This window comes from Anguilla anguilla, chromosome 9 (genome assembly GCF_013347855.1).
Source record: "Anguilla anguilla isolate fAngAng1 chromosome 9, fAngAng1.pri, whole genome shotgun sequence".
Classification (NCBI taxonomy): domain Eukaryota; kingdom Metazoa; phylum Chordata; class Actinopteri; order Anguilliformes; family Anguillidae; genus Anguilla; species Anguilla anguilla.
The window spans coordinates 6375052-6397592 of record NC_049209.1 but is presented as its reverse complement, the minus strand read 5'-3'; the positions used below and the strand labels follow the sequence as shown (position 1 = coordinate 6397592).

The 22541-nt window shown below is 42.1% G+C and overlaps 1 protein-coding gene across 1 annotated transcript; it reads left to right on the top strand.

Moving 5' to 3' along the window:
* The first annotated feature begins 466 nt into the window (after nt 1-466).
* wscd1b (WSC domain containing 1b) lies at nt 467-21629 on the top strand. Its single transcript, XM_035433743.1, is given in 10 exon segments — nt 467-738; nt 7522-8027; nt 8029-8261; nt 8569-8683; nt 12739-12923; nt 14098-14219; nt 16679-16850; nt 17611-17775; nt 18089-18289; nt 20738-21629. Coding segments are annotated over 9 exon segments (1728 nt in total). The 5' UTR covers nt 467-738; nt 7522-7845; the 3' UTR covers nt 21091-21629.
* The last annotated feature ends 912 nt before the right edge of the window (nt 21630-22541 follow it).

The window sequence follows — 22541 nt, the reverse complement described above, 5'->3', positions numbered from 1 at the left end:
CAGCGAAGGTAGGTTATGTAGCACAGAAATAGCGGACCCGCCGAGCTGGAGTCTCCTCTGTCAATTAGTTTGAGCGTATGACAGACATGCGACTGTTGGGGTTTAGGTTTGCTTCTGGAGAGGAACGCAAATCGGAGAAGTGGTAGGCTAAGGATTTGGATGCTAAGCCATAGCCTACTATATGTAATTTCCTAATTGCGGGAGAAATTATAATTAAAGAGCGTTAGCAACTGAAATAGCATAGAGACAAAGGTAATTGCGACGGAGTTCGATTTATAGTATGTTTTACGACTGAGCATCCGTCCTTTTGGATCTGAATGTTTGATTGCTGGAGTCCGTATTGCAAAATAGGTGCTGGTTTGATTGTTGCTCGCTTTTGCTCGTCGGGTCTGGAAACAGAAGGAGGTAAGCTTATAATTACTCGTTTTCAGCCATGTCAAAGTTTCGGTCGTTCTGTTAAACGCGAGCCAGGGTGACACTTCGTAATTTATCAAATTCACTTTCGCCTACGTAGTCTCCTATGCTGTACAGTTCTCTGAAGGCTGTCTCTACATCACTTTCATGGTTCTTTCAAAGAGTGTATGGCACACACCGCTTCTTGTTTTAGCTATGCTACAAGTGAATAGGTACCTGTTAGGATTGTTTGATGGTGGAACACCAAGGACACAACAGCACGATGCTCTGTGGCATCGGCTCTTCTGTGCTGAGATTTGTTTTCCCACTGAGAGATAGCCTAAGGTACGTGCATGCTTTGGGAATTACCTTACGTCGTAAGCCAACCAATTTAATATAGAGGTTGTGTTATAATTAGGTAAAACCGTCATCCAGAAAAAAAAACAAAAACATTTTACGCACACCCTGGAGGCTGTCAAAACCGACGCAGCCAGTATAACTTTGCTTGCCTGACTGAAACCTAACTAAAAAAAAAGTTTAATTTTTGTTTTACATTAATATAATTTTTTGTAAGTATTAGTAATTCACATATAGCCTATTTTGTACATTATAGCATAATGTACATAATGAGCATAACTACTTATCGGGTCCGAATGGGCTACATCAGAAGCATAAAGACAACACTTCCTTCAATCTCCCGTGATCGAGAATTGTTATTTGAAGCTTGAGTAATGTGTCAAATTTGAGCATTTAATTTGGTTAAACTCAAAACATCAAAAGCAATTGGCCTAGTCCACTGTAAAGCTTAATACGGAAATACGGCTTCAAAACAAAGAGCATGGTCACGGCCAATTACGGCCTCGTGAATGAAAGTGTTCAGAATGTAGGAGTTCACTCTTCAAGGCTTTGGGCATTCAAAGAAGAGAGGGTGAAGAAAAGAAGGGACTCATCTGTGCGTTGGTGGACTAGTCGTCTGTGCGGCTCAGTGGTCTCACTCATTGATGCAGCATATAATTCACTGGGATGGCACTCGGTTAACGTCATTTGATTCGAGACAGTGTTTTTTGTCCTTGGAATGCAAATGACAACTTTTTTAAGGAGATGAAAGTAACAGGACAAGATAAAATATAGTCCAGGCTTTACAGACTCTAATTCACAAGCAAGGCAGCGGGATGACCAGGAACATTTGGAGTCTGACAGCGGATAGCTCCAGACACCTTTGAAACACACCTCTGCTTTATTTTAGGGCGTCAAAAACAATGTCTGAGGGCTGGCATTTATTGACCCAGTTTTAGTTACAGGTCTTGTTTATGGCTTGACTTTAAATACAAAATGGAAGTAACTAAAGATGCACTGTCGAATTTCAAAATATGAACACTTATCGCAATATGATCTCTTATCATTGCCCTGCAGTAGGACACTGATGAACCACATAGTTCACTGTAAAGGGGTACTCAGGTTCTTTGCAGAAACCTTTCTACCTTCAAACCTTCATAAACCTTGTTACCTTGTAGCATCCACAAGCACAGGATCAAGAGAAATGAAACATCACACTGCTGATTATATTATTTCATATAATTTTAGAAGTCTTGACAATAGAATGCACATCTCTCATTTCCAGTTTTATGGTAAATGTCATGAAAGCCATTGATACATGTTGGGTTCATGAGTACATTATGCTACTTGGCTTATGATTTTCAGGGTTCCCTGTATTAAGGTACTGTCATTGTGGAGAAGGGTGCCAAACTTTGTACATGTGCATTTGTTATCATTCTAAATCACCAAGGACATGGTTATTATAATATACCAAAATTGTGCATGAGTTTAGCATGTAACACAAATCATCAACACAGTCATGTCAATAATAAAAATACTATTTTATAACCTGGCTCTCTCAAAAAACCTGCCACCTAATCATCCCCTGATTTAATTGGCTAAAATGTGTGGTGAGCGTTCTGGTGCAAAATGGCTGCCTTGCATCACCCAGGTGGGGGCTACACATCGGTGGTGGGTGAGGCGAGTTCCCACTCATCACTGTAAAGCACTTTGCATTTATATAGCACTTCCAAATGCTCAATGATTAATTAATTAATTAATTCATATCTAAACTTTTTACAAAAAGGTGTGATGGAGAGCAGTGTTTCGTGTCAGTGGTGTATGCTTCCTATGTATCAAGTGTAATTTTTAGCCTAATGAAGGTGGTGTTCTAATAATTATGGCAATGCAGATTGACAGCTGTGCTGGAAAAAAAAACTGCTAGTGTGTACAGACGCTGACAGGACGCTTCATGTTCTGTAATCCAGATTATCTTTATTCACTGCAGCTCTGAAATAGAGACAGGTTAAACTTAGATTCAGACCTCTCTCAGACTGAACTGGCACCTGTCTGCTCACTGATAAGACTTCTATCTCTTAGCATCGGCGGCACGCAGGTGAGCTGCATGGAAGTTTAGTTTGTTCCCAGGTGCACAGCTTGACTTTGTGATGAGTTTCTGCTCATCATTCTCATAGCAGCATTTTGGTGAACACATTATTTGAATGATCAAAGCCAGTCTGTGTAAAGTAATGTGTTTGAATTAGGGGTGTAATGATACATCGACCTGGATCACTGTGTCAGCTCAAAGGGCAATGATGCAATCCACTTGATACAATGTAAAATAATTGATCTGTATCGCTATGAATTCTAGCAATATAATTATATAAACGTCCATAATCTTGCAGCTGTTTGCTGTCTAGCGGCATTGTTTTACCTTTTGCAACTCGACCTCATCATCACTTGTGCTTTTCCATCTGTTAAACATACCATCAATATGTTTTTTTGCACTCTCAACCTCATTTTGGTTGTATGTGTATGTTGTACATGCAAGAGAATCGTGTTAGCTGGATCATTTCCATCAACTGGGTCTTACTGTATCGGATCATTTTGGATCGTGTCATAGCAAAATTTGTGATTTTGTAAAATATTGAACCGTTGCCTCAAGAATCAAAATTGTATCCTGTCGTTGTGAAGCCTGAGGTTTGCACCCCTAGTCTGAACGCAGTTATATCCCTAAAGTAGCAGTTATTACACGCTAATAACTGGGGAGACTATTTATATCCTTCCATATTAATCCGTCAGTAAGTATAGTGAATGACAGTTATTCTAGTCAGTGTCCTCTTATTTAAAATATACCATAGAGGGTAAGTTGATTGGGGGTTCAGGTACTCTTGCCTCTTTGGATATTTTTGCAATTAAGCATAACGGAACCCAAGAGGAGCTGTCGTGGTTGGAATCAGAATTAGTTAAAATGCAATTGTAAAGTAATGTCATTTAATACCAGTGATGATAGCCAGTTTAACATGTGTTTTTCTTGCACAGAAGTACAGAAGTGTTCCAGCCTTTTAGTAGACGTATAAACAATAGCACAGAACAGGGATCCCAGTGGATGGTGGCCATAAAGCACTTAGCAGCAGCGTTTCTTTTTGTTCTAGTAACAAACAGATAAAAAAAAAACTGCTGTTCCTACATATCATGCTATGGGCCTTTATGGACACAAGATTTGTGTTATTGTTATACATCTACTCGAAGGTGCAGCTTGGTGTAGTAATTGTGTTATCAGCTTGTAGCAGTACAGCAGAAGGGAGTTCTGTGTTCCAGCAGACCATTCCCTATGGCTTTAAAGGTAGGCGCGCTCTGGTCTGAGGCACTGGGCCTAATCCTTTCATCACAGCCCAATTTATGGCAGTTAAAATAACACGTTTAAGCAATGAACCCGATTTAAACAAGCAACACACAGTTAAGCACCGCACTTGTGGATGTGTTAAAAATGGCTTCAATTTACCTGAAAGCTGAACAGCTGTAGCTTTCATCAATAGTTTTTCCAGACTGTATTTCCATAACTTAATAAATTCAAACAAACAGAATAGCCTTCTCCCTGTGCCTGGACATTCAAAGCACTGGTATTCTCAGTTACATGTCTGTTGATTATAGCTGCTAAAGAGAGGAGTTCAGTAAGGAAAAATCAAAGGGAGGGCAACAAAGCACAGACCCCACATACAGTGATATAACTGAGGTGCTGTGCAACTGTGATACTGCCACTTTTAGCATAGTGTTTCTTCTAATAGTATTTAGCAGTTTTTCTGTTGTCAAATTAACTCGTGTCTGTATGTGGTTTTCATGCACGTGTGTGTGTGCGCACCAGTGTCACATATTTTTGAATGACGTGTGCCTGTGTGTGTGTACCCGCATGCATGTGCCCCATGGTGCCCAACCATTGTGTTTCATTGGCGTTTCTGTGGCAAAGAAAGGCGCAGGGGGTCTTCCCTACCTAGCAACCCCACAGACGTAAAGCCGGCAGTCCAGTGAGTCTCTCAGCCAAGTTTGCATTTGGCTCATTTTTTATTTTTGTGTTCTGTGCCGTTTCCGGTTCTTTCGCCACGTTAGCCACTGAAATGAGTGTGAAGGGTAGCACAGGCAACAGACATGCTTATTCATGGGAGATGACATGCCATGGTGTGTGCTGTAGGCAGTCAGGGGCACTGTAAGAGGGGGGGGGAGGGGGTAGGGGGGTGAGTTAGGATGATTCCAAGGGCCCTGACTGACAGGGACCCACAGAAAATATTAGAACATGGGATTTTCTGGGGTGGAGGGGGCCCAATGTGAGCTCATTTCATGGGGCCCAGAATCCCTGGTGGTGCCCCTGTAGGCAGTCAATGGCGTGAAAGAAGTTACAGCCATAATTGTTGAGAAGTTGAGGCCAAGGCCAATGACATTTTCCTGAAATTGGTTATTATCACTGTTTGTTATTTGCCCCCTTGGTGAAATCAAATAACATAACTGACGTCTGAATAATAGTATGGATAGTTATTAATTCAAAATCAAATAAAATAAATAACACTAGATGTAAGATACTTAGCTTGAATGCAAACTTTGAAGAGTAATGAAAGCGCCTTCATACCGTAGCTCAGATGGCAGTTGAAACCTGGAAAAGCAACTGTGTGTCCAGCAAACTGGAAAGTACTTTGTAATTGATCGTCTATGCAGTTGCTAGCAGGTGGGTCCTCAGTGCTTAAATTCTGCTTTGGTGTTGATGCACTCCAAACACTCCAAAATGTATACACACTCTGTATGATTGTGTTTAAAATAGAAACAGAAATGCTTTCTTAAAGGCTCTCTTCAGCGTGTTGGTTAAGTTGCTTTTTTAGCATTGCAGTGCTAAACAGTTTATAGGCATGTCTACGCAGAAAATGAACTAAATACCAGCAATACAACATCAAATATGTTACACATTGCATGCATAGTGTACAATGTCTGCCAACTGGAAGAGATGCCCTGAGAATAACCTAAATAGCTCTATGTGCTATTAACTTTCATGATTGCCAAAATGCTGAAAGGTAGATTTTAAACTGAGGGAAACTGAAAAATTTGTTCTCATGGATTAAGTGTCCAAATACCGCAGTGACACTTCCATCAGGGGCTCTTGTGAAATACTTCAGCATACTATTGCCATTTCAGCAGAGCAAGGAAGTGATTTATGGAACAGCTAGTGTGGTCCTTTTATAAATGGGGAAATGTTGGCATTTTTCTTGAACTGCAGTTCTTTCAACACACGAGCACATCGTATAAAACATGAATCTTTTTCTCTGTCCTAGCACTCATGCAGATCCAAAATCACAGTCCGTTTAATTTCGTAGTAGTAAGTACAATGCATCAAACTATTAAAATGGGCACATGACATTTATAATGAGGCTAAAAGATTTTGCGTTCCCAAATAAAGTTTTTTATAATCTAAGTACATTTTTCAAACAGTATCGTGTGAATAATAAAAATCATGCATGTAATTGTGAATTTTCCAAGATAAATCTTTAGCCTAATTATGTAATTGTCTTACAATAAAGTAATTTTTATTATCTTCATGGGGTTGATGAAACATTAAATGACACACACCTGGACAGGGCAATTAACGATAGCTAGCAGTGTCTAATTTGGCACATTGTTACCTCCTGTTGGCAGCTTACAAATAAAGGTGATTTTCGCCTTATTATAAGGCACTGATGATCATCTGCTTTTATTTAAACGTTTGTCTCTCACTTTTTGCTCCAGCACTTTATTCTACTGAATATAGTTTAATAAAAATAATTTTTACAGCCCATATGTGAGCAAATGTTTCCTTTTTAGCAATATGGGGGTCCCCTTTTCCTGCTCATAGTTTTACTCTTGGTAGTCTGCATACCTACTCACCTGCAGTCAGTTTGGATCACATGCTTAATCAACTGTACGACAGCTCTTTTTACAGAAAATGGACGTAAAATGAGAGCAATGATATTAAATGGAAAATTATCCAGGGGTTCATATTGTAAAGGTGGATAGAGGAGCTAGCTAGCCAAAAGGTTACTTTCATGCAACTGTTTTGCTGCAATATCAATATTTGCAGTATTTTGTGGCCATGGATGAAAATACATTAATGAATAATTTCACAAATATTTAGGGAATTTTTGTAAATCTATGAGGTGGTTTATAGATGTGTTTACATGTTTTAAATCTGCTAATTTTCTTCCTACTGTGCTCTGGATTTTTTTGGGTTCTTTCCCTAATTTTACCCTGTCCTGTTTTCCTGTGAAGCCTTCTTTGTGAAGCATCTTTTTAAATTATCCCCATTAAAGAGAGCTATACAAATACAATTTAATGGAATAGATTCATAGCAGCTTCCTAATTAATAAGTCAGTGGTTCCCCCCCAACCTTTCCAGGAGATCTACCTTTCACTCCAACCCTAACAAATCGCACCTCATTCAACAGCTAGAGATCTCATTGAGCTGCTAATCGGGAGAACCTGCGGGACATATTTGCAGATCTCCAAGAACAGGTTTAGGAACCACTGTAATGAGTATTATAACAGTTCCCTGTGAGAGGAATACAGAGGCATTACATTACATTACATTATAGGCATTTAGCAGACGCTCTTATCCAGAGCGACTTACACAACTTTTTACATAGGCAGTCGGTTACTTCACACTAATAGAGACACACGGCCACAGTGAAGCCCTCAGCCCACTTACATTTCTCAATTGTATCAGCGGTTTTACTGCGGAGTGCATAAAGAGAAATATGAGCCTTAACTCAAACCTGTCTGACTTCCATTTGAACCGCAGGTTCGTCGAAGCCTCTGTGCGGGAGCTTGGCGTACGCGTCGTCATGGAAACCAGACCCAACAAGTTAACGTCTGCGCCTGCGGCTGGCTGAATCGAGCCCAGCACGACCGCGGCGCATCGGGAGACCCCAAACCAGACCGATCCCGCACGGACACCGGCGCGTTGAGCGAACAGAGCGGGTGGCAGTCAGTGATGGATTGTAGTTGACGGCTGGAGGCTCTGGGGAATCGCACGGGGACAGGGCTGGGCCTCCCGTGTGACTGTAGGCTTTTCCCTGGTGGAGCGCGGGGGGGGGGGGGGGGGGGGGAAAGAGAGAAAGCGGGCATGGCCAAGCCCTTCTACAGACTGCAGCGCTTCCTGCGGCGAGTGCAGCTGCTCCTCCTCTTCCTGGGCGTGGCGTACATCATGGCGGGGAGCGTCCTCCTGCTGCAGCGCTCCGGCCCGGCCGTTTCCCAGCGGTGGGGGGGGCCCGGCCTTCCGCCGAAGCCCTCCTCGCCCCCCCCCGCCCGAAGCCGCGCAGCCTCCCGGCGAAGGCGGGGCGCGCGGTTCCTCGCGGTCTCGGATAGCAGCAAACGGCGGGGACGGGGACCCGGATTACCCGTCCCGTGGCCGGTCGGGCCCGCGCTGGCTCATGTCCCGGAACCTGGAGATCCGACTCCTGCGTCGCCGATGGCTACGCAGCCAGGAGCAGGAGAGCCAGGTGGGGCGGGGTCCCGCGCCCAGAAAGGTCAGGCACAAAGGTACTTCACCGCTTCCGCCCACGAGTGCAGCGAAGCACGGATATTTCATTCAAGTATATATTAGAGATGTATATATGCATGTATGTAGAAATTATCTTTGTAGATGATGTGTCCTGAAAGTTAAAATGCTCTTCAAAGACCAAGGTTTGAATTATTGGATAAAGCTATAAAACCCCTGAACTAAAATAAAAAGCACAACAAGATATTCTCATTGTCCCCCTGTGTATGGATTTGTTTGATATTAGAGTCAAAAGTTATCATTTTAAATGCCGTGTTTTAAAATGCCATGTTTTTTTTTAATGGAAAGGAACCTATGTTGGCTGCTTCTTGGATGAGAAAGACAATCGAGCCCTTGGGGGGAATGTTTTCTACGACTTTCGGAAAATGACCAGCACCCTGTGTCAAGACACCTGCTCAGAAAGGTATGATAAGCCCTTGTTCTTCTTTCAGGTGCAAGCAAGCCTGTCTGATATCAAGACGGGCAGACCGTGGCTGGACAGGTTATTTGTAAGAACTCGAGTTGAACAAACAACTGATCTCGGGCAGGATTCAGGGTGTGTTCTGTTGAGAGCCAGTTGGTGGAGATGGACTGTGATTGACAGGTTGGTGATTACGGCAGAATAGTTCACCAGACCACTCTCTGAGTGTGAGAGGAGCTAGGACTGGTATGCCCCTGCTTTGGCTGTGGTGACTGGCCAAGTGACCAAGAGATGGGCAAATGCTGAAATTCAGAAGACCCTATAGGACCCTGTTGGCAGCATTCTTACTGCTTAGGCAGCAAAGATGCGTTTGACGTTGGCACAGTATAACTGTCTGTAGTTGTATTTTTAAGAGAACCAAATGCTTATCAGTCAATGGTATTTCATTCCAGATAACAGCATTCCCACATAGCGCTTTGATGAATGCATACACATTTTAAAATGGAACTATACATATATAGGAAAATAATCCATTGATTGCAAAAATGAAAACACAAGTACATAAAATATTGCAAAGTGGTCAACTCTGATAGAATTTGCATAATAATAAATTGGTATATGGCAATAGTGCAAAAATAAGGTCATGGAAAGATAAGTAGATGGTAGACTAGAGAGACAGAAGTATTTTCATTTAAATAATTTAATTATAAAACCAGACAGGTTGAAGCAAACAATAATAGAAAATGGCACTTTGTTTTTTTTCCCCCCAAGTGGGCCATTGTCATAGCATGATTATGCAATTTGCTCAAAATACCTACTTCCTACCTACATCACTAGGAATTTTAATTTAAAGAAAGAGTTTAGCCTCTGAATGGGCATATCAGAACAATTCGGTATTCATTGCATTTTGCTATTGTGCATCTGGAAGACCTAGCCTAGGAGAACATAATAAGTGGGAAATTGATCGGTAACAGAGGAGCAGTGTAATTCTGATAATAGTGTGAGAAAAGCATTTGTGTTTCATTAAAAAGACACCATTTAATGCTCGAAGGACACTGCCCCCATATGACAATATTGCATTTTTCATTATGTATTCTCAGTAGGTCCATCTGTTCAATTCATTGCACACATTTCATGGCACAGCAGGTTTAAGTTCACACTCAAAGGCATAGAGATGTATCAATGCACGTCCCCTACCAAGTGAAATTAGCAACAAAAAAACCAAAACAAAACCAACAAAAATAACCAAATTAATATGTTGTCATGGGGTATGTTGCCACAGCAACCTACAGAGGCAGGAGCCTTTCGATCCTGCCGAATTTAAGAAACAATTTGCGGAACGCTGCTTTAAGGTCCACTGAGCCTGCGGCCACTCGCTTGGAACAGAATCACGCTGTGGCGGTCGCTTGGCTTGAACACGTTCATGTAAACCGGGCTCCATGCAGTAGACAGGAAAAAGAAAAAAAAAAAAAAACTGCAACAGGTCATTTGTGGACTGCTTCCATGTCTGGTTTTATGGGATTTAGATAAAGTGGGAGCTTCCTAGTACCTCAAAATGCCAGGGCTTATCCAGATTTCTGTACCATGCAGCTGCTCTGCTTATGCCCACTCACTCCGAAAACCGGTCCAACAGTGAGCTCTCATAATATTTGGGTCAAAGACATTTTTTCTTGATTTGACTTTGTACTCCACATTTTCATATAATCTAACAATTAATATGGTTACAGTGCACATTCTCAGCTTTCATTTATGGGTATTTTCTATTCACGTCTCTGACAGTTTTTTCTTTTTTCTTATTTCTCAGTCTCATAATGACCTCCTTTACTTTCATTGGCACAAGTTTGGTCCTCATGTTGACAAATGCCAATAACAGACTTCAAAGGTAATCAAAACCCTCGAATCAAAGCTAGACACTGAAAGCTCTCATACCTGCACTAAGGAAACAATTGAACACACCTGACTAATCAGAAACACCTGTGAAGTCATTTGTCCAGGTCATTGTGATGCCCTGAAATGGGAGGACTATGAATATAGAGTTCTGTAATTTCTACGTGGTTAAACCAAAATGTATAATCCTTAATGTACGAATGTACACTTTAACCACGTACCTTTGATTTCAAATCTAAAATTGTGGAATACAGAGCCGATTCAGGGAAAATATGACTTTGTCCCAAATATTATGGATCTCACTCTATGGGGAAGCTGTGACCTGCATCCATTTTGATCCTGGTAGGTTGTGGTGGATGCAGCCTTAAAATGTGACACACCTGGGGTTGATATCAGGGCAGTGTCAGGGAAGTGAGGATTCAGTAAAATATGTTTCTGAATTTCTGAATCCAGCAGTTTTCACTGCTAACACCCTTGTTTAATGTCCGGCTCTCTGAATACCAAACACAAGTGCATAAAGAGTTAAAACCAATCACGCATCAAACATGTAAAATAAATGTATTCAAATTAATTTGTTTATTATTATCAAATATATCAATTATCAGTTAAAGCACCAAATTTGTTGATAGGCAGAGCAAGCTGTTGGATCAACCTTTGTGAAAATGTACAACTCACAACCTAATTAAAATTAAGAGATTTATTAAGTTATGCAACAATTATGCAACATCTAATCTGAAGATGAACGTTGACCAGCTTAAAAAAGACTCACAGACAGACAATTTAGTCATAAAAGAAATGAAAGAAAATACCAAACCAGCTTGTTTCTCCAAAGTTGTCCCAACAAAAACCAAGACTAAAGTTCAAAAATCAAAAGATGGACAAATATTCCAAAAAGCCTAGGATGAAAATTTTTAAATGTCAGATGAGCTGTAAGACAAAAATGTCAGACCCTGCTCACACCAAACACCAAGGAACACCAGACTCAGATGCAAGGTTCAGACTCTTCAGATGGCAACAGCAGATATAAATCCCATATATCCACCACAACTGATACAAACTGGCTGAAGTTAAGCACCCAAAATTCCCAAACTGAAGTAAAGGTACACCATAAGGTAATAATGTAATAAAACTTCCAACTTTTAGAAGACCGACAGGTGATTCTGATTGATTCAATGATGTTTCCTTTGATGTTTGTGGAGGGGATCAGACAGAAATAGAGAGGAAACAGATACATTCCTATGATCACAAGATGAAATTATATTGTCTGTTTCTCAAAGGTGATAATCTAAAAAGTAGATATCCGACAGCAGCCAACAGCATGATATTGCAAGGCTACTGTAGCGATCAAAATGCAGCTGAAATGGACTACTAACCCGTACAGTACTGCTGAGAAAAGGACAGCAAGTGACCTTTTATGAGCTAGTGGGGTGAGCCAAGTCTGGTGATTTGGAACGATATGTGGCAACCAGCCATGGTAACAAGGCTGTTTAGTGTTGCACTGATGCCAGGTGAGATCAGGCAGATGGCCGTGGGCAGAACCTAACCCCCTCTGGCAGGGAATGGGAGAGAGGGAGAGCACTGTGGGGTTGGTACACCTGGGTCTTAGTTGGCTCGGACTGCTACTGCGGAACAAGAGGCTTCACACACAGACACTCTTTCAGCTCGGCCACCTGCGGTGCCTCGTTGCTGAAGGAAACAGATGAGTGTTCGGATTCGATTGCCTGACGTTCCCCGTTTGGTACTAGAGAAGCTTGCACGCAGAGGAAGAATCAATCACGGCCTCCCTGTAAAAAGAACTGGAATGTCAGCGTGAACTTTACACTCGTGTAACACTGAGACATTGCTTCTCTCCACTCACCCCTGGGCTCTAAGGGCAGTCTGTGGATTCATACACTACTTTAGGGTGAATGTGCAAGGAATGAGGGGCCTCTAATTTCTACACTCTCAGAAATAAAAGTACACAAGGGTACACATTCTGTACTTAGAAGTACAAAACTGTACCCCATCAATAACTGTACCTCTAAAGGTATTAGTGACAAGCGATTGTACCTTTCTAGATACTGAATGGTACCTTTTTTCCCCTGAGAGTGTATGTGTAGATTCAGAGAGCAAAGAATTCTCTCTTTCTCTCATCTCTCTCTTCCCTTTGATCTCTTTCTCTCTCCATTCAGTGGGTACCGGTTTGCAGGGTTGGAGTATGGAGCCGAGTGTTACTGCGGCAACCGCATCAGCAGTTCCCGTACACGCGAGGAGGACTGCAATCTGGACTGCAAGGGGGAGAAGGGCTCCCCCTGTGGGGGCGTGGGCCGCCTATCCATCTACAAGGTGGAGGAGCTTCTCCCGGGCCAGAGGAGATGTGAGTGCCCAAGGGAGAGGGCGAGCAGCAGGACGTTGTGCGAGTCCCGGCTGCATGCCCAAACATTATCTTATCACAAATAGTCTGCACAGAATCAAGCGCACACAAGCTCATATCCAATTCAGCTGGCGCAGTCCACATCATATTCTGACACGAGCAAATATTCTGTGCCATGCTGCATTTGGTGTTAATACTGCATTATACACTGCAATATACACAATGTTTCGGGGAGCTTTGATCATTGGACAGTCAAGCTAGCCAGCGTGGGCCCCCAGCTGCATGAGCACAGGCCAGTAGGATTCGGTCCAATATGGATGATGGCGAGATAGCAGTCAGAGTCAGAGAGCAGGGCTCATTTGAGCCCCTACTCCAGCGGTGCTACAGGAACCAGCACAAAGCATAAATCAAACCCTGGGGATTTCAGGAGATGGATTCAGAAGAGCATGGCAGCACATATGTTTTCCTTTTTCAGATCAACAAGACAGCAGTCTGTCAGTATACAGAGTACTGGCTGGAAGTACACGCGTAGTGCTGTTTGTGCCAGATTCCCCTGCTGAAGGCAGGCTTATTGCAAACAACTGTCACTTCAAGAAGACTTTTCTACTTAATAAAGATCCGGATATTTTTAGTATTCCTCACATGCAGATCTAAGCTTTCCAACCACAGCTTTCATGGCACCACAGTTCTTGCTGTTTTTGTGCTAAGCTATTATTAAGGTGCTAGGTTAAATAATACATGCCCTGCAACTAATTCTGGATTTCAGAAACCTTTTTCTGGTGCTCTGTTCATAGAATGTATTTAAAAATGACAAATGAAATACAAAAACTATACCTTAAGTTACTGAGAATAGTGCTTCCACTTCCTCCTGAAATGTGTTTGTCCACACAGACATACATGCACGCACATTTTAATTTTTTATTTAGGTCCACATTTATAAAAAACATCAGAACATCCTTTTGCAACTGACTATAGTAACGACGGCAGTTACGACGGGTGCGCGAGTGTAGAGTTAGATGTTTAGATGTTTAGTTTAGATGTTTAGAGCAAAGGCACGCGTGCTTGCAGCTAGGCTCCAGCCGCCATCTTACACACACACACACACACACACACACAGGCTCTCGTGTGTGACTCATACCCAAATTGACGGCATAAACGGTTTCTTTCCTGGTTTCAGATCGGAACGTGCGCTACCGAGGATGCTTTGAAAGGCCAAAGAACACTAACGCTGCCTTCCTGGTCCACTCAATCCAGCCCAATCTGACACTGCAGTCCTGCATCGAGACCTGCACAGTCAAGGTGGTGATCCTCTCTCCTTCACCACCCCACCTGCACAAGAACAGAGATTAGCATTGATTGCTGGCACTGTCCATTCTTAGCCCTCGGGGAAATGAATCTGTCACGGAGATTCTCTAGCTGTGGGTCAGGACCCATGAGTGAATATAGAATGGGTTTCCATGGACCCTATCAGAGATACATATTATTCCCATTGACAATTATTGCTAATCAAGCTAAAACCTTTGCTGGTTAGTGTTTGGACATGTATAGTATCAGGAGACATTTTAATAGTGGATGGTTCACAGAAGAGGAATTTTTGCGAACACATGGTATATCTGACCTAGATCTGGCAGTCAGATTTTCTCACAGATTCCATGGACAATTTTCTGCTTAAACTGAATGATCTTTGACTGAGAATCAATAGATTTCGTAATCAATCTTGAGAAGCGTTTTTGCCCTGCGGGTGCTGCACAGATATTGAACTCCCATCATTTGTTGCACTGCACACATCAGCTGAATGCCTAACTCTGGTTTCGCTAGGATTATGCACACAATGAGAATTTGATGCAGTATGTGCATTAGCTTACCCAGAAACTGAGGCAAATAAAAGCCAATTCAACCACAGGTTTTATCCACAATGAGCTTGAATGGAATTATTATATTGAAATCTCTGCAGCATGTAAAGCAACATCTCATTTTGCCTACTGTGCAGAAAATTAGACAGGATGTTGGTTGCAGTGCCATGCTTGTGAAAGTGTCACAACATTGAAGTATAATTAATCCATCAAACTTCCGACACATACGCGGTTTTGACAAAACACAGAAAATACGGTCTTGCAACCGGACGCTTCTACAACAAAATGTTTGTCTGTAAATTTGGCCGGTGACCTTTGGTTTTTTCCCCACCCAGGAGAAAATGTGAAATAGCTCCTCCACAATAGTTTTAGCTTATACGTTGTGGAGGTTGCACTGCCCCTGGGTATCGTGTTGCATAATCCACTAGGACTAACACAAAATGGTAGCCTTTGGCACTGTGTTCTAATAGCCCAACGAGGTCCATGCCAATTCTTTCGAAGGGGACCTCGATTAAAGGAAGTGGATGTACAGGAGCTTTTGGAATGGCCGCTGGATTTACTTTAGGCACTCTGCGCACCACTGGCTGCCACACCTATATTTATTTAAATCAACAAAGTTCAATCATCAAAAGATCGTTGTAACAGGTTCGGTTTTTCCTCTCCCACAAACCACACAGTTCTCAGTTCAGACACACTTGGGCTTTATTGTGCATTTGACACTGTATCAAACAAACACACGATAGGAGAAGGGAACACGATATATAGTTTAAGGTGACCAGATTTCAAATCACGGTCCTCGAGGGCCGTGCTGGTTTTCCAGCCTCCCTTTGCCTGGGAGTCAGGTGTGAAGACAGTCTGGCCAATTAGTAGCACTAATTGCTCAGTTAATTCCCCGGGAGAAAAGAAAATAGGGCAACAAAAATGGGGACGTCTGGGCACCCTAATATAGTTCCCACGTGCGTCTCATTCCAGCCCCCAGTCTCTCAGCTGACAGAAGTGGATGAAGAGTTAGCAGTCATGCACATTGTCAACAGCTGTGATTATAGACCCGCTAAGCCGCTCCATCTCCGCCTGCAGATGGCGCCCTAACCACACCACCCCTCCACAATCATGTTTTATTTTAATCTTTAATGTCATAATTGTCCTCAAAAAAAGTAAAGCTGCTTTGTGACAGTGACTCTCACTGCGACTGAAGATGTGAAGCAATGTTCACTCATGTAAAAGGGACATGCGTGCTGCTTCTCCCTACTTGATATAGTTGTTTGATAACTTTTGACATTAAAGGAAAAAATTTAAAATGTGTTCTGAATTTACTCAGTTTCTCTTTGTTTAATGTTGTATTGTGTCTAAAGATTCAGTGTGACAAATATGCAATAGAAGAAATCAGGAAATACTTATTCACAGCACTGTATATTCAATCAAGTCCTCTTTTCACACGGCACCTCACCACACACAACTGGTGCTTCAGGTGCAACCACAAACCTCAAATGCTGTATCATAGTTAACTAAGTTAAAAATCAGCTATAGTCACACAAGAACCAATGAGTTCACTGCTTGCTATTTGTAACCAAATTGTCTATTCAGATTTACAGCCTAAACTTTCAAGTTGATGAGATCACCTGCACTTCTTGTTTGATTTGAATTCAGATTGCAAGTTACAATTTTCTTTGAAAAAAAATCCTCAACTCAAGTGCCTTAATATGGATGGCAGGACCTCTGTTGAAGATATTCAAGGTACAATGGAAGTTTAATTTCCATTTGAAATTTAAACCCACAATTCCAGTTCTCTAAGTACTTCCATAGTTGAACAGGTAATTTCTCACTTCAAGACTATTGTTTAATATGGTGCACACTGAATATTTAACATGACTTGTCTCTTTAATTTGTGTTCTTTGTAACGAACAGGAACTCCCACTTGCAGCACTGAAGAGGCCAGACTGTTTCTGTGGCTATGTATCCTCGCACTTCCCCCTACACCAGCCAGCCGAGGAAGGATTCTGTGCGAATGTGAACAGCACTGGCCCCATGGCCCCAGCTGACCGGGAGTACTACCAGGTCTACCAGACACCTGTACAAGGTGAGAGGTCAGGGTTCAGGGTAGGAAGAGAAAATGACGTATGACCTACCCAATCTTGAACAGGCTAAATGAACAGTGACATGAGACAGCAAACTCACTGTCTGCAACAGGAGCAGTTGACTTGGTTTCTAGAGAACCATTGTAAGGCAGCCTAACCTTGCTTACCAACTAGCAAGCTAGCTAGCAGACATACAAATGTAAAGTATACAAATACAGTAGACAAATATCATAGCTAATCCTAGCCCAGCATGTCATGAACCCATAATTAAAATATAAGGCGGCATCCATTTGTAAATGAAATCAACATTTATTCCACAAATAAACAAATCTAAATGGTTTAGCATGCAACCAGACTTGAGCACCTGAGTCTTTCTTCCCCCCTGTCTTCATGAACTGTAAAATAAATGTAATTGTGGAACAGGGTCGGGGAGGGGGTGGGAACTGCAGTTGCTTTTATTGCTGCCGGGGGAACTCAGATCTTTTGAACCCTGATCATATCTGAGCAAGGTGCTATGAGTCCCCCAGGGTCAGTTTTGGGACCTCTGCTTTTTCTTATTTTATTCCTTGGCAGGAACATTACGAGCAAAATAGTTCAATATGCAGACACATGATGACGGTATGAAGTGCATTGCACACTACAAATCTGGCAACATGCCGCCCAGTACAAAAGGCAATTGCGGGCAGTGCAGTGGCTAGTGTATTTTCATAGTGGACAGATGAACCTGCTGTTTTTTGTGACCTTTATGTATGCTGATCTCAGACTCCAGGTGTACAGAAAGGAAATTTCTGCCAGAGAAGTCAAACTCGCTTGTGGCCTTGACCAGTTTCCCCGGAGCTGGTAACACCTGGGTGCGCCACCTTATTGAGCTGGCAACTGGCTTCTACACTGGCAGCTTCTATTTCGATGGCACCCTCTACAACAAAGGTGACCTAATAGTGTGCAGCATGCATTTCTATTTGTGACTCTTGAGAATTCTCAATAAATGGTTTCTAAAATGCTCAACAGTTCTTTTTGAATACTGTATAATACTGTTTTGATATGATGAGTTTGATACAATATCACTTGTTAAGTGTAATATACCTGTCACATGTGTCGATAGAAATATACCTTTAAAATCAGTATGTAATTTCATAATGTAGTGATGTAGACCCATTATGGACTAAAGTTACTCTAACCTGGTCTGAAAAAGACATCCTTACATCGCCATGACGTGACTTCGATTTGCCTCTTTCAAAAGGTTTCAAGGGAGAGAAGGATTACTGGAAGAGTGGGCGGACCATCTGTGTAAAGACCCACGAGAGTGGGCGGCGTGAGATCGAAATGTTCGACTCCGCCGTCCTCCTCATTCGGAACCCGTACCGCTGCCTCATGGCAGAGTTCAACCGCAAGTGCGCCGGTCACCTCGGCCACGCCTCAGAACAGCACTGGAAGAGCAACGGTAACGGAGAGCACGCATTTACATTCATTAATTTTGCAGATAGCGACTTGGTAAATGGTAAATGGACTGCATTTATATAGCGCTTTTATCCAAAGCGCTTTACAATTGATGCCTCTCATTCGCCACAGCAGTTAGGGGTTAGGTGTCTTGCTCAAGGACACTTCGACACGCCCAGGGCGGGGTTTGAACCGGCAACCCTCCGACTGCCAGACAATCGGTCTTACCTCCTGAGCTGTGTCGCCCTCACACCCTATGTCGCCAACTTGCCTATAGAAACTTCCATGGACATTATGGCAAATGACACCCAAGTGCAAATAGCAAGAATAACAACTACAAGCAGCAAGAATAACAACTACAAGCACCAGAATATAGTATAGACAAACAAGTGAAAGATTCAGAAATCAAAATGGATAAAATAATAAAATCAGACTATGGATTGAAAAGTTGTATGATTGAATGCCACCGTGTGGGCGGACGATAAAAATGTGCATGAGAAAAACAGGGATGTGAAAGTGGTTTACAGTTCAAGGATCTTAGAAATTAAATGTTGCTGTTTGAGGTATGTGGTGAGAGGTATATATGTCAAGTGGGGGGGGATGTCTGTCTGTATTCACTATAAAGTATACAGTGAGCTCCATGATGTTTGGGACAGATATTTTTTCTTCATTTGGCTGTGTATGCCACAATTTTAGATTTGCAATCAATCAATTCACTGTAGTAAAAGGAGCACATTCTCAGTTTTTATTTAAGGGTATTTTTATACTTTCACTTACATGGTTTCACTATGTGTAAATCACAGCACTTTCTATACATAGCCCCCCATTTCAGGGTACCATAATGTCAGAATATATTAATGTTATGTAAATGAAAAAGTAGTCATGTTCATTACTTATATCCTTTGCATGCAAAGACTGCTTGAAGTCTGTGACCCATAGACATCAGACATGTGCTGAACATCTGGTGATGGACTGCCAGGCCTGTAATGCAGCCATCATCAGCTCCTGCTTGTTTCGGGGGCAAGTTGCTTTGAGTTCTCTTCATCCTATGAACACACATTCAGTTGGATAAAGATCAGGCAAATGACTTGGCCAGTCAAGAATTTTCCTGTTTTTGGCTTTGAAGAACTCCTTTGTTGCTTTAGTAGTATGTTTGGGATCATTGTCTTGCAGTAGGATGACACACCATCCAATGAGTTTATAGGCATCTGGTTGAACTTGAGCAGATGTTTCTGTACACTTCAGAATTCATTTTGCTGCTACGATCAGTAGTTACATCACTGAAGACAAGTGAGCCAGTACTTGTGGTAGCCATACATGCCCAAACCCTAACACTCCCACAATCATATTTCACAGATGGTCAGTGGGAGCGGGGGAGAGTGTTGCTTTGGATCTTGGGTAGTTCTATTTGGCCTCCACACTTTGCTCTTGCCATCACTCTCATACAAGTGAATCTTTGTCTTGTGTACAAAAGGCTTTTTTCCAGAACTCTGCAGGCTGTTTTAGGTACTTCGTACCAACCTGTAACATGGCCATCCTGTTTTGTGGCTAACTAGTGCTTTACATCTTGTAGTTCTGTTCATGAAGTCTTCTGCAGACAGTAGTCACTCCCAGATCCATGCCTGTCTCCTGAAGGGTGTTTCTGATCTGTTGGGCAGGTGTTTGGGGTTTTTTTTCTTTAATTTGGGGAGAATTATTTTATTATCAACTGTAGATGTCCACTGAGCTAATTAGTGTTCTGTTTCTTCTTAATGAACAAACATTTGATTTTGGTAAGCCTAAGGTTTGCCCTATGTCCCTGACTGTTTTTTCTTATTTCTCAGCCTCATAATGGCTTCCTTGACTTTCATTGGCACAACTCTGGTCCTCATGTTGACAAACGCCAATAACAGTCTTCAAAGGTAATCAAAACCCTAGAATCAACACTAGATACTGAAAGCTCTCTTATACCTGCGCTAAGGTAGCAATCAAACTCACCTGACTAATCAGAAACCATTTGTCCCAAATGTAAGTGCCCAGTATGTTATTTCAAACAGTGCGGTAAGTTTCATGTGGTGAAACCAAAATGCACAAAAATAACCTTTAATAAAAGCAGAGTATGCACTTGTACATTCACTTGAATGTGAATTGTTTGACTACAAATCTAAAATTGTGGAGTACAGAGCCAAATCAAGAATGAAAAATATTTCTTTGTCCCAGACATTATGGAGCTCAATGTATGTGGAAGGATGTTTATCACTGTCTATTATGAACCATAAGTAGAAGGAGAAGGTTTTTGTTTCTCAGTAAGCCTGTGAGGAGACTATCCATTATACAGTACATGCAGAGGGAGAGGTCTGTCTCTATCCATTAAAGAATGTATATGACAGGATAAACTCTTCCTTTGTCGGTTAGTCCATACATCTCTCTCTGTTCTTAATATGCTTTTATGGCTTGTTTCCCCCCCACACAGAGTGGCCAGAGTTTGTCAGCAGCTATGCGTCTTGGTGGGCATCCCACGTACTGGACTGGCTGAAGTTTGGTCGGCGGGTGCTGGTGGTGCACTATGAGGACCTACAAGGGGCCCTCTTCCTCCAGCTGCGCCACATTGCCTCTTTCCTAAATGTCAGCATTACAGAGGAGAGGCTGCTGTGCGCTCAGAGTAACCAGGACGGCCATTTCAAGCGCTCTGGGACTCGGCAGCAAGGTTTTGACCCCTTCACCCTGGAAATGAAGCTTCTGATTGACGGCTACATCCGCACCGTGGACCGTGCTCTCAGGGACCGGAATTACACTGGCCTGCCCCAGGAGTACCTCCCTAGATGATGAGGGGCACCCTCTGCCCCCCCCCCAACTTCAAACTCCTGGAGAGAGGGGGGGGAGAAGGGGTAGGCGTGTGGAGCAAGTACCTGACTATAAAAAGAGCACAGACAAGAACTGCCGTTCGTAAGCTCAACAGTGTCTGGTTGTACTGCTACGGTTTTTTTTTTTTGGTTAAAATTTTGTCAAGCCGTCTTGTCTCTTCATAAATGTGCCATTGAGTGGTGTCAAGCTATATGGAACTTTTCTGAGATGATTGAAGAGCAGATGAGACTTTTCTCCTTTATTAAAGCGTGAAGGCAATGACAGGCCTTCTGTCACATCGGGATACACTCAGATTTCATACTTTCTGTTCTGTGCTGTTCGTGCAAGTGGAAACTGGCTGGCAGGATGCTTTCCAATACTTTACCACAGATGTCTTCATCACACTGTGCCCTCTGTCAAACAGATTTATTTTCTCACTTACAATATTGCAGCTATCTGGATCACTCTGCTAAAAATAGCAGAGTGTGGCATACTGAACTAATAAAGTGCAAGGAAAAGCATTCTAGTGCTGTAGAGTTATTATTGTGGAAAGCCTGAACTGTAGTTACCCTATGTGAAGTCCATGTGGAATTTAACGCAGCTTTGAATTTAATTGAGTATGACATTCTATCATTGTGCACTATTTAGGTCCATCTGTCCTTCCACTCATGCATGTGGGAGTTCCCTGATTGATCCTGCCTCCCAGATAGAGGTTTGCTGATAAAGGTATATGTTGCAGTGGAGCCCAGGCAGACTATGCACAAATACCTAAATCTACACATACACCTGAATTTACGTATACACGTGTGTGTGTGTGTGTGTGTGTGTGTGTGTGTGTGTGTGTGTAGTCTTATTACACTGGAACTGATGAGAATTGGACCAAAACTCTGGATGAGATCCTTCGTTGTAATAATAGTCCTGTCTTCAATTTTCTGTCTTTACTTTTCACGTCAGAACTATATTGTAACAGTGGCTGAATTCGCTGCAAAGAAAATTATCACAGAAATCTTTTATCTTTGCTGCGTATTTCTGAAATTACGTTTGAGGAGTTGTTCTTACATCCTTCCCTTGTAAAACATGAATTTGGAAAGGTCGCAGTTATTCTAATCTGGCCGTCTTAAAATTAAATGATTCCTTTACTTCTCTGACAAGGAATTTCATTTCAGAAACAGCAGTGAAAGTGCCTGAATGATTCTCATGTGTGAATATGTAGAAATTTAAAAGCAAGGCCATTAAGCTGTACCAGCCTGTTGTAGGCAGATCAGTTTGAATAGTGCACTCCACGTTCCACATGTGGGTAGATGAAAATGTGTGTGTGTCAGTGTCATTAACACGTCATTTATTCTGAACTAAACACTTTATTTTGGGGTTAATGGAGTGGAAATCATACATTTAAATGTTATTTAGCAGTTAAATTATTGCCACAGTCAACC